This window comes from Argiope bruennichi, chromosome 4 (genome assembly GCF_947563725.1).
Source record: "Argiope bruennichi chromosome 4, qqArgBrue1.1, whole genome shotgun sequence".
NCBI lineage: Eukaryota > Metazoa > Arthropoda > Arachnida > Araneae > Araneidae > Argiope > Argiope bruennichi.
In genome coordinates, this window is record NC_079154.1 from 133,486,856 (window position 1) to 133,500,130 (window position 13,275).

Sequence of the window (13,275 nt, forward strand, 5' to 3'; positions counted from 1 at the left end):
AACATTAATCTTATTAATTTTACCCTAAAATGCATATTGTTGCCAAATGTCTACTACCACTTCCACTTAATTTTATTCAAAAACCTGAATGTGTCCATTTTCGAACGTACGTTGATAACCATATACAATAAATCATGTGTGAAAGAAAAAAGTTGACATTAGTTTTGGCAGTTTTGATAAGTTATATCATTTCTTTACATTTAAATGTGGCGGGTGATGAATTTCAGTGGGTTACTTGAATATATAGATTCTATTGTCGAGTTCCTTATGAAGGAATGATTTATCTAATAGTTAAAAAATTACTTCTCATCTGTTGTCAGGTAAGCTATTAATGTTTGATGTTGTATTTGAAAATTATATTAGATAGATTTTTTGGAAATACTGTATGTTGCCAAAAGTCTACATACAACTTTTTTTCAAAATACCATATAATTACCTGGATATTTTTATTTATTTTTTATGTAACCTTCGCGTCTTTTCCTATAATGAATGATTTTTTTTTTAATTCAAAACAAATAATCATGCATTTAAGGGTAAAATCTGAAACTCAAAAAAGAATTCTATTTTGAAATTTGATCGATTCTAAACTGTAATTTATACTTATAAAAATGCTTTCATTACGATATTCCATTTATTTTTCACTACACTGTTGCCGCTTTTGATTATAAAATGCAACTAAGGTAGTTGGTGAGAGAAGAAAAGAAAGGTTCTTCCCATATTTCTGTGTTGTTACAGCGCACATTAAAAAGTCAAAAAATAATTATTAAAAGATATTATGTAGCAGCAACTTTGATGAAGATGGCTTCAGAACCTCTTATTAGCAATTTTATTATATGTTTTTCTGTCGTCTGTTGTTTAAGTAGGTTAAATCATGAAATTCAGTCAATGAACCAAATGTGAAATTTAGAATCGAGAGTATGAAAAGCAGCTGGTTGCCGGTTGAAAGCAGAATAAACAGGATGCGATATTGCACATTAGTATCTGAGTCAATAGAAGAGAAGTGCAGGAGACCATCGAAGAAGAGACTACAACTAATATTACTCACACGACAGAACAGCCGAGAAACAGGAGAAAATGACCATTCCTATAGCTAATGTTTGCCAACGGATTCTAAAATTCTCTGCGCTTTTGCTCATGCGTTAGAATGGGTTTAATTCGTCAAAATAGAGGTGAGAGGAAAGGCGAAAGGAGGAGAGGCTTACATTTAGCAATAAAGTAAAAAAGGATTATTCTCGAAAATAAAATGAATAAATTTTGAATTAAAATAAAATGGTCAGAAACAAACACGTCATTCACATACACGTGAAAAAACATCGAACGAAAGAGTATCTAATAGGGCGGAAATCAAGTTCAAAGAATGACGAAAATTTCCAGAAATGCGCTCTTCCTTCCGGGTCTCACCCCTTAGTGAGACAGAATCATCGAAAAGTGATAATCTCAATACACTGAAACGAACAGTATATAACAATGGCCAATTTTGTCTCGAAAATACTAACCGTCATAGTACTAAGTAACCACACAACAATGAAAACCTTTCTATTGTATCTCTTTCCTCTTTTCACCGCAATGTAGTATTGCACAGTTTTTACCCTTTCAAGAGGCCAGAGGAATTGTGGTGTAAATTGGAGACCGTAAATTGCACGAAGTCACTTACATTAATACCATGAGCAGCCTAATATTAGGGGATCAATAAAAAAATATTGTAAAAAACGGAATTGTAAAAGCGTGATAGTATTGTATTTTGTATGGATGCCCTTTATCATGCTATTATCTGCCAACTATTAGAGCTGTTATCACATGACGCTGAATATAGACAGAAGTACAATATCTGTAGACATTTAAAAGTGAAATCTCTTCCAATGTTGGTAATGATGACAAATAGTTATATCTTGCATAATCTCATCAAACTAAAACCTAAAATAGTATCATGCGAATGATGGAAATATTTCTTATATAAGAAGCCTACAGCGAATTTTATGCATTGGGTCATCATTCCACTTCAAAATAGTGTCTAAATTTCAGAAAAAAATAAACTTTCTTTCTACTATTTGATCACTGATGTATACAAAAGGAAAGGAAAATGTGAAAAGAAATTAAAGCCATTTAATGATTAATCTTCAAATAATTTGATCACAAAATATTCGAGAATCGGAGATTTTTTATCTTAATGAACGAATTAATGAACTAAGCGAATAAACTGAAAAAAATGATGCGATTTTCAAGTTTTTCAAGCAAAGTTTATTGCGAAATGTGCAATGAAGTTTTATCTGATGGAATTTCTTTATAAGATTGATATAATCACAATTGATATTTCGTACATATTGTAAATATTTAAATAATCGATTAAGCAGCTGTAAAAAAGAAAATAATCGTTTGTTAATGGCTACAAAGATGCTTAGAAATATAGAGAATGTCTACTCTCATCTTGGCGAAATCGTTGATTTTTAAATTATGAGAGAAAGGTGTAAAATCCCAATGATGTCAAATACTTTGAACGTCAAAATAATGATATTTTATTTCGTTTGATTCAATAAATATGATGATTAAAAAAGTACACTTAAATTTTTATATAGTCGTCTGATTCGATAAATTATATTTCGTGAAATATTCTTGACATACTACATTTTAAACACATGGTTCCAGAATTCTGCATATAAATTGACTGAATTATAAAGTTTTGAATATGACGGTTGAAGAAGATTCTAGATCATTTCGATGGCCTGCCTATTCAAAGAAGATCCATCAATCAACGCATCCTCCTAGACGTTTTGAATTCCGAAGTATACTGCAGTGAAATCAATGGAAGAAAGAAAAGAAATGGTCGTCTAATGTTTGGTGTAAAATTCAAAGTAATGAGAAATGGAACTTCATAATTCAGTCATTTTTAGTCTAGGTAATGTTGAGCATTTTTAACCTTAAAGAATAAACTCTATTATTTAAATCATTAAGAATAATTAATTGAAGAATAAATCTATTATTTAAGATCTCAAAATATATAAATCATAGAATATATAAAAAGTTAGGATTCTTAATTTTTGAGCAGTACATTTCAGCAATATTTTATAACTTTTTATGATATTTAGAGGTGTGTGTGTTTTTCAACGGATGGATAATTTTATCTCTGAGTGCTTAGAAAATAGCTACTGGTAATGATTAGAATAGACGAATATTTCTGAATAATACTCCGCCCTTTTTCTTACTCCTTAGGAAGCGAGATGCGGGTACGTCGTGCTATGGATGGCGTTCTATTTCATGTTCGAACCTATCCCTCTTGCTGTGACTGCTCTGTTGCCGGTCGCCACCTTTCCAGTGCTTGGCATCCTCTCCACAACAGAAGCGTGCACGCCGTACATGAAAGTGAGTGAACCAAATGCATAAGCGCGCGCAAAAAGAAATCGTCGTTTATTTTTAATGATTAAAGTAGGTCCCAATCTTTTTCGATTGCCTGCACTCTTGCTGATTCACATTTGAGTCTAAATTTATTTGTAAAACTCTAACATTAATCAGTAATTTACATATAATTATGCATAAATAATTAGAGTATATATCAGGCTGTATAAAAATTTATTTAATAAACTATAATTAACGATTGCTAAACACACGGATCACTACTCATAATTTGATTTTGAAAACGGTGATTTTAAACTATGCTACTCTCTGATTTAAATACTAGTACCCTCATTTTAACCCTCGCTCTAACATGATTTAATTTTATAACAGCAGCTTGCAAAAACCAGTACCGTTTCAATAAGTAGCAAAAAATGGAATTAAAATTCATTCAGTCCGAAGGTTACTAAATTTTGCTTTTATTGGATTACCACAAGGCCATATTCTTTTTTTCTGCTGAAGTCAATTTAGATACAGAAGCGGTTTCAAATGGATTTTGATACCATACAAATCTATCAATAATATCACTTTAGAAAATTTTTCTCAAATGAGGGAATAGACTGTGATAAGCATTCCAAAAAAAAAAAAAATATCTCGACCTATAAAAGAGAATTCAAAATACGAATAGAATGAAATCATGAAGATTATATAATCTATCACAAATCCACTGTGAGGAATTCGAAACTCTTCAAGGATTCTTTGGGAAGCACTGACTATCAATATTCAGAATTGGATATTTAAAGTTTGGCGATTTTAATTGAAATAAATAAACAGATCCTATCTTTCTTGAGAACATATATGAAGTCTAGAGAGTATTGTGCAATTTTCTTCCTCCCTAATGTTACACGATAATTCAAAAATTCAAGAAGCTAAATGAATGAATTTTAGTGTGGCCAAATTGGAAACCTTTGTCATATTTCGTGCTCAATGGAAGTGATCCGATAAAAGTTTCCAACTGTTTCCGCATTCCAGCAAACTGAGCACAAAATGTCCAGAACTGTGCAAAATATGCAAGAAGTTTGATTGCCACCTCCGCCAGTGAATGGCTGCATTCATTTTCGTGCCCTTAAGGCTAAAAGAATAGTGCATATGATTTTATTTATTGCTTTAAATTATTGCTTGTTTATTGTTAAAAATCAAGCTTTATTTTGACGTTCCTTCGCATTAATTCCAAACATATCATTTCGAAAAAATAATTCTTACATTACTTTAGTATTCTGTTTAAAAAATTGACTTTAAATAATATCAAATTAGTGAGCGTACAATTTTTTCCTGAATTTTGAGAATTTTTTTCCATATTTTATTTTATTTTATTCTATAAATTTATTTTTTTGCATAAATTTTAAGAATACTTAGTGTTGCAATGAAATTCGACGATCATCAAACATTTAATCCCGAGTTTTTCTTCCAATTTTGAAAGTTAAAGTAGAAGGTTCCGTTTATTATCTACGCTGTTCACGTGAGTACCGTTAGAGAAAATGCAAATTTACAGAATTCATCATCCAGACAGTTGCCTTTTTAATGGCACTCTAGGTGCTTGACTCAATTAGGAAAGTTCATGTACACAAGAAGCAGGTGTAAAGCTAATAAAATAGTACAGCTCTAATGATATGTCACAATTTTATGCTTAAAAATAATTTTGAAGAAACCACGAGCATTTAATCCTGCACAAGAGGAATCACTCATTCATAAAATAATTAATCATTCATAAAAGAAAGATAAGAGATGTTAATCAAGCATAAAAAAATAAAACATAATTAACATCCCCGCCGAATTAGCTGATTACCAAAAGCGCCTAGGCTAAAAATTAGTAAAAAGATTTTAAAGGTTTTTACATAAGGTTTAAAAATTAGTAAAATTAGAGCAAAATAGCATGATTATCAAGCTGTCATGCTAGAATAATTAAGGTTTTAAATTTCAAGGAAAAGCGTAAAAGTCTACTAATAAGTTCCGAAGTTCTCAAAATAATGAAATAAAACAATGTTACACACGTTTATTATAAAAGTCAGCTTCGGATACTTTTAGAAAATTCTTAGAGCCGAAAAAAATTTGATTGTCTGAGAGCTGTGCAAAACCAATTTTTCCTCCCTTCGGTATAAGTAACAATTTTATGAGGACGTGGAGTTTGTGGAAGTAGAATAAACGAGTTTCCTCGTTTACTCATTTGATAATTATATTTTATTCCCAAAAATATGTTCCGAGGCTTCCAAACTGTTGAAATTCCATTGTGGAAATAACCCTAGTCAGAGGATTTTTTATGTGAATGCGAGATGGTTATCAAATGTAAAAACTTTTCTCATAAAGTGTAGAACAGCCTAATATAGATTAAGAAAAAGGCTACATAATCTTATTTATTTATTTCGAGTCCTGCGAAGTTTCTATTTATCGGAATAGATCGTTATCTTCTAACTGAGAGTTCAAACTCCTCCATCGAAGCGTCACTTCGGCATTGAAAGGTCAGGTGGAAAATTATTTATAAACAAACGCGTCCCGAAACGTGAAATGAACGCCTGGTATGTTCTTTTTCACAGAATTTGTAATCGTTTGTTGTACAATCGCTAGGAACAGAAATTTCTTTGTCTCTGATTCAAAAACTTTGATCATACGTCAGTTTAAACCGAAAATTTTTTAATAAATAAAAAAAGCGATTTTTTTTTTTTGTAAATAAATTATAGCATCAAAATAATATTAGAAATCCCAATTTGAAAAAATTATTCACTAAGAAATGAAATATCCTAAATCTAAGAAATAATTAAACTCCATACGGATGTCAATGTGTGTTAGGTGATTCCAGTTCTGTGTTTTCTTATATTTCAATAAATCAATCTTTAAAATAAGAAGGAAGCCCGATGAGCTTCAACTCGTTCACCGATTTCTCCACATTTTGTTTCCTATGGCATCGAAATGTATCATCGTGGGTCCTCCATCCTCACTTTCAGAGAGGAATCGACAAAACACTACTTGATGAATGACAGAACTCGCCTGCCTCAATTAAGGATCGATTTCTAAAATTTTAATTTTATTTTAAAGCTCATCTTTGATCAACAGTCTTGTACGGCCTTCCATTTTTGAGAGAAATCGAAAAACAACTACTTCACTGTGCATTCTCTAAAAATAAAACCGTGAGAGAGTTCTCCAACCATAAACATAGCACTTATTTCTTTGTTGTTTTTTTCATATGAATGACACTAGATACGACATCAATGGTCATCCACTCCCTTTTGAGAGATTTTCCAAGATTAAATTGCTAATCAATCAGAATAATGGATCATTATTGTGTAAGTGCATTTTAAAATGATGATTCTGTTCACTTTTACTAATATTATTTAAAAAAATTTATTAAATTTTTATTCAGATAAGATGTATTTTATCACGGTTGATGGACAGACCTGAATGAATCCTGATAAAAGCCGCTTTCGACGACCTTATTGGTGATTCTAATTGCCATTTAAACGAGTACTGAGATGCATATTATCAAAGTGCAGTAATAAATGTCGATTGCATAATAAAGATACAACATTTGTTTATGATTATGTTATGATTTTAAATTTTAGAAATGAATTAGCAACGAAAATGGGTGAAATCGATGCAATTATTTTGCTTTCATTTGCAATATATCTCAAAAACAGAACCAGAAGTTAAGATCATCCTTTATGACATAGTCATAGGTTTTCATCTCTACTAATAATAAAGATGAATATATGTGCGTTTATATGTACGTACGTGTAGAATTTTGTTAAATATCAGTGGAATTTACAAGATAAATAAAAAAAAATTCAGTCCCAATGCTACGAAATGAAGATGACAGAGGAACCGACATTTACATTTTTAATACCGCTTAGATATCATGAGAACTGTCTTCGTTAGAAAAATTCATGCACGCACTAAACAGAACTTGAGTCAAACAATTAAAATAGCACGGGTTTAATATTTGACAATTTGGTGGAATCATGGGCATGGGGTTATATCTAAAAGATTTTTCTGAATATTAAATATCACGAATGTTTCCAATGAACTAGCTGGTCCCCAAAGGTAGTTAATACATAATATAAAATTACATAATGGTATTCAGATATTTTATTAATCCTATAATGATATTCAGATATTTTATTTAGTGGTTGTAAATTGTGAACTTTTTCGAAGTTTTCCCCAAGGGTTTCAGGAATATGAATAGTCATTGAAAGCAGTGAATCATTGATAACTATCTGAATATCATTATATTTTATAAGAAAAAAAAATGGAGAAATTGGCATAGTGGTTGTAGTTGGAGATCCGTTTCTTTGATTTAGAGAATTATATTATATAGAGATGGATAGTGAACGAACAGCGGTAAGTGAGTTTTTATTTTATCTTTGCATTTTTTTCTCTCCTAAGATTCCCCCCATGCCATTTTAAGAAGTGAATTGTGGAAATTTCGCACTCTCTCCTTTCAGGAGAATGACAGTTTTCTTTTTGCAGGACACTATCATGATGTACGTTGGAAGCCTGACGCTCGCCGTGGCCGTAGAGCATTGCGATCTGCACAAAAGGATAGCGCTGCGAGTGTTGCTCGTCATAGGCACGGGGGCGAGATGGTGAGTTCACTCCATTCAATATTTCTAGATTATTATTATTATTATAACAGGAGATTTAGAGTTGAAGAACAGCATCTCAGCGAATCTTCCCCAAAAGGAGAATGTGAACGCAGAATATCCAAAAATAACTTTCTTTATGTACAGTGCCAAGCTCTTACATCTTCAATATTTCAATATGAAAAGATTCGTTTCACGAGAATTAAGGGGCCGAAAGAACATTCGCCTAATTTCATTCGGAATTGCTATCAGGATCCATAAAAGCATTATTTTTCTAGTAATAACAAATGTGATAAATCTCTCCATAGATCTCATTCGGAAAATTCGTTGATTCACTCATTCAAATGGATTTCATTTTCCTTCAAAAGAATTCAATAATCATAATTTAGGTTTCTTGATTCTCGCTCTCTAAAATTCATATCTTATCGATAAGTTATGCAGTTATTTTAAATGAATGTCAATAATCGAATACTTATTATGCTAGTGAGATTAATCCTTTCTATCAAGAGCAAATCGCCTTGTTCTCTGAAACGTAACTTCATTGTAAACAACTTCAATAAATGTTCTCTTCTCTTTTCTTTCCTTAATATCTCCGCATAAGAAAGTATTTTATAATGTACGGGTAAAAAATTAAAAGAGTCGGAATAATTTAATAAAGAAAACAAATCCAGTTTGTGCAAATTGTTGCTAGAATTTACTTTAATTATTTGCATTAACGTTTCATAGTGAACCATGGCCAGAAAGCGTGAATAACATTCCGAACCAACGGCCATTTTTCATAAATTTTAACACTCTTCAAAGCGAAATACTTATTGAGGAATCTGAGTCTCGGGAAGAGAAAGTCCTAAGCAATAGTTTAGAGTAAAGAACCACCCCAATAATTTCTAGATATTAATTGATTGAACAATGGGACCATTGTTAATTTATAATGTCATTAATAGTAAAATAAGTGTTTTCATAATTTAAAGGAATGGTACTTCATGCGCAACAGGGACAAAACTTTTTAGGATAATTCTTTTTAGAAATTAACAATCAGAATTTTACAAATCAATTAAGCAGCATAGCCACCTTGAAGAAAGACGGAGCCGGATTTAAGATTTATATAATTAAATGAAGTAGAAGAAATATTTTTGCTCAAATGAAGTCATCAAAAAAGATTATTTAAATATAAATAAAGTCAAACTGCTCAAATAAAGTATACAGTTAGAACACAAATTTTTCAAAGTAGGGTCTGGTCAAAATTAAAGCTAACGAAACCTTTTCATCTGGAAGAGCCTTTGGAAAAATTCATAGAAAACGTTTTATTGGTAGTTTATTCCTGTTACAAATTTCTGTTTACTAACCGTTTACGAACTTCCATTTCAGTGTAGGAGCTTCTTGTAATTAACTAGGAAAGTGTTTACTGAATGTGATCTATTTGCGAAGTGTCAATCGCGAACTTCTAAAATAGAAAATAGGTTGATAAGAGTTTTGTGCGATAGTAGGAAAGGAACTGTCCTTAGTTGCCAATAAAAGTTGGAAACCATTGCTTTAAATGCTTGCCTTTTAAAACTTTGTCTAGTCTAATAAATAGATATAATTTTAATAATTATATCTAGTCTAATAACGTTTTAAATAGCTCATTTCATATAAATTTCTCTTTATTTATAAGGATAAAATTAAATTATTATGCCACAATATTTTTTCCAGTCGGAATTAAGATCGGAATCAATCATTTTTCATATATGAGCTCTGCGATAACAATTGAGTCACTCCATTTTCCTTTTATTTATCTAAAGATGAAGTGTGTAATGCATGTCCTTCTGAAAGAATTCAACACTACATCTTGTGCAAACGCCGAAATCGACGTTTGTTGATACCGACAAGTAAGTCGAAGAATCGTGCGAAAGAGTGACGCACACAGCAAGTTCGGTTTGCAAAAACTTTATAGAAAAGGAACATAAGTATCGGATTGATTATCTTTTCCTTCTTCCAAATGAAATAAAACACTAAACTGTAATTAATGTGACTTTTTTAAACGAGATGGAAAGCAAAATGTAAAATATATGTTTACATAAAGCGTTTTGAAAGTCTAATTATTCTCGATTTCATTCTATTTCTGCCATAACAACTATTTTGAGATGTACTGTGAAATGATTTAAACAGCAAACGTGAATGAAGTTTTGCACTTCATCTTTAACCTTCTGGCTCTTCTGAGAAATCCACGCTGGATTCTGGAGTTGGAACAGGTCATTGTGTTTTGATTTTGGATGAAAACTCATCTATCATAAAAAGGGAATATAAGACATTAAAGAAGTTAATTGCAACGACATCCTATTACTTGAAAAAGGTAAAAATGATCCTGTAGCATCCTCTTCCTCTTAGTAGATGAAAGCGGTTTCAAGATGGAATCAGCGAGGAGCATTTGATGCGTAAGTATGAATTACATTACGGATATCACAAGCTATCAATATTGATTGTTAAACTGAATTGGAATCTAGATTCACGTGCAAAAGGTTATTGTCAATTATCTATTACTATTTTTTTAAGGTGGCATCGTCAGATTGGAATTTAAATATTTTAGAAAATTTAGCCTTCATATAATTTGTTCGTTATCTTGCCATTTTCTTGATTTATAAGTTGAAAATTTTATGTAGTTCTTTTCCCAAATATTTCGAAATTTTTACACAATTTTTCTTCCCCTTCTGGTGAATTACAGCTTTAAAGTCTTTTTCACATTATTTTCGAATAATAAGAGAACAGAAAAATTAGTTAAAGTGAACATTGATAGTGATACATTGAAAATAGAAAAACTTTTAGAACTTAATTACCAACCAATCAGCTGGTTTAGTTAAATTTTGATTCACCACTACAACTTTGACACCTAGTAGTGAATTTGAGAAGAAACAAATGGTTACGAGATTGCATATTCATAATAATGAATCATAACTTAATGAATAAAAACCATTAAAAATTTTAAAATATGAACTTCTTAGTACATTAATAAAAGAAGGTTTTTTAAAAGTATGTTGTTATTCGGGAGGGGGGAGGTTCTTTACCCCTGTATACTTTTTGGTAGGAATCAGGTTCTTTTTTGTAACTCATGATATTGCATTATTCCGTAATTATTTAGTTGATAATTCTGTATTAAAATTTATCAACTAGATAATTTTTAATTCCGTATGAAAGCTTGTGACCTCAAGATAGGTTATCAAGTGTTCTATTTTTATTTTCCATCACTCTCTATTTTGGGGAGAAGACATCGAAACAAAATTTTACTCTACACTGTTTATGGGGGAAAATCATAATAGTTTCACAGTCACAACCACAGCACCGATTTCGAAGTTTTCTGAGTCATATAAATGTTCATGACTTCGAAATACGCCATCAACGACACCTATCCTCAGCTTCCCCATTTTGAGAAATATTGTAAAATAAAAAGGAGCCCTCAACTTCAACAACTGAGTCGATTTCACCCATTTTCATCATGAACTTAACAATTTTGCCACTTTGACGTTTATCTATCCAAGCAAATTGTACTATCATTATTGTGCAGCTTTTATGTAGCTCTATTTTTATTATACTTTTTGCGATTAGATGCAATTCATCAAAGTTGAGTGACATGACTAAACTTATCTTTTTGATATTAACTGTCTTCAATGGCCATCTTAAATGCATTGATAGAGACATGCCGACCCATTTTAATGAAATAGGTCTTATAAAAGTGTTATTTTAAATTATGATTGCATAGTAAAAGTATAAAATTCTGATTGGTTAGCTGGGCTTGTGAAATGATGTAATTGTTAAAGTGGCGACGGAGTTCGACGAAATCGGTATATTTGTTTATGTTGGAGGGGGAGGAGTTTCTTTAAATTTCATTTTGTAATATCTCTCAAAAATGCAAAAGGATAAAGCAAATGATTCTTGATAACATATCTAGGAGTCACGAACATAAAATAAATAAAAAAATAATGAAATCAATAGTTACCTTATTTACAGACTGTGCTTGGAGAACTGTTTCAAAGTTTTTCCATACAAAGAAGTAATAATAAACGAAGTAGTACTTCTGTAATGTCACTCGAAAATAGATTGTGTTTAAAAATAGGGCGAAACCTATCTAAGTATCATTGACTTCTTGAGTAAAATAAAACCCAGCGAAATAGGAGCAGCGGTTGTAGCTGTGGGCATATTCTTTGAACTGGTAATTATTTAAAATACATAAATGAGGAGGGATAGATTACCCTTTAAAGAGGGCTAGTAAACCCATGAAACGCAATGTGATATTGCATGAGAGCTCATTTTAACAGCCACCGATTTGAGAATCAAAAACACGGTGCATTTCAAGCGAATATAATAGTTTTAAACTTCATTTAAACTCAGCCAATAACAAAACATTTTTTTTTAAATCGAATCAAAACCGGATTTATATAGATACCATTTTGAAAGGAAAGATTTAAACAATGATTTTGCTATATATGTTTGATAATGATTTTGAGTCGATTAGAATTCAGATTTCTAAATGACACGCTTATCTTTTTCGTTTTCTCAGTTTTTGTTTTTCGAAAATGACCCTATTTCAATCATAATACTGGTTTATAGATTCTCTTTAGATCTAATTCTGGAGATTATAGATGGAAAAGCAAAAAATACATATTTTGATCTTATTAAGTTTTACAATAATACAGACTGAAGTAATACACGCCATTCGTAAAAAACTTAAGTGGAACTATATCTAATTAATTTAATCAAGTTCTTTTCTGAAACCGATATTGAAGATGGAGTTTTATAAACGCGCACTAAATATAGTCGAAACAAAGTAGGAAGCAAAATAAAATTGAATCGGGTCTAATTGAGATGGTAGACAGTTACGCTTTCGAAAAATGTTATCACGTACACTCATATACAACAATATGCATAATGTTTGCTTCAGATTGTTCCTGGCACACACAGCCTTCTAACAAAGAAATCTCTAACATGGAGAAACAATTTGTTTTGGGACAATGATTCTAGTGCCATATACATTCCTTGATCTTTGTGTTGCAGGCTGATGCTGGGCTTCATGATGACGACCATGTTCCTATCGATGTGGATAAGCAACACGGCCACCACCGCCATGATGGTGCCCATCGTGGACGCAGTGCTGGACGAGCTCGAAAAGGAGGAGAAGAAGACGCTCAAGGGCGATGGCTCGGGCATCAGTAGTGAGTACTTTTCCTTTGGGCTGCCTTAGCAACGATCTTAACCCATTAACTGTCGATTTTTTAAAAAAAATGTTTGGCCAGATCAATTATATAATTATTATAATTATATTCAAATAATATTTTGTTTTGAAAGTATT

General features: G+C 31.4%; 1 protein-coding gene across 2 annotated transcripts in view; it reads left to right on the plus strand.

Annotated features, from left to right (window-relative positions):
* LOC129966044 (Na(+)/citrate cotransporter-like) overlaps positions 1-13,275 on the plus strand; it is a 50,287-nt gene that overhangs the window by 16,722 nt on the left and 20,290 nt on the right. For both annotated transcript variants that reach the window (XM_056080392.1, XM_056080393.1), the window contains exons 2-4: positions 3,208-3,357; positions 7,846-7,961; positions 12,981-13,138. In XM_056080392.1, coding sequence (XP_055936367.1) covers positions 3,208-3,357; positions 7,846-7,961; positions 12,981-13,138 — 424 coding nt within the window. The remainder of the gene's footprint in view (positions 1-3,207; positions 3,358-7,845; positions 7,962-12,980; positions 13,139-13,275) is intronic.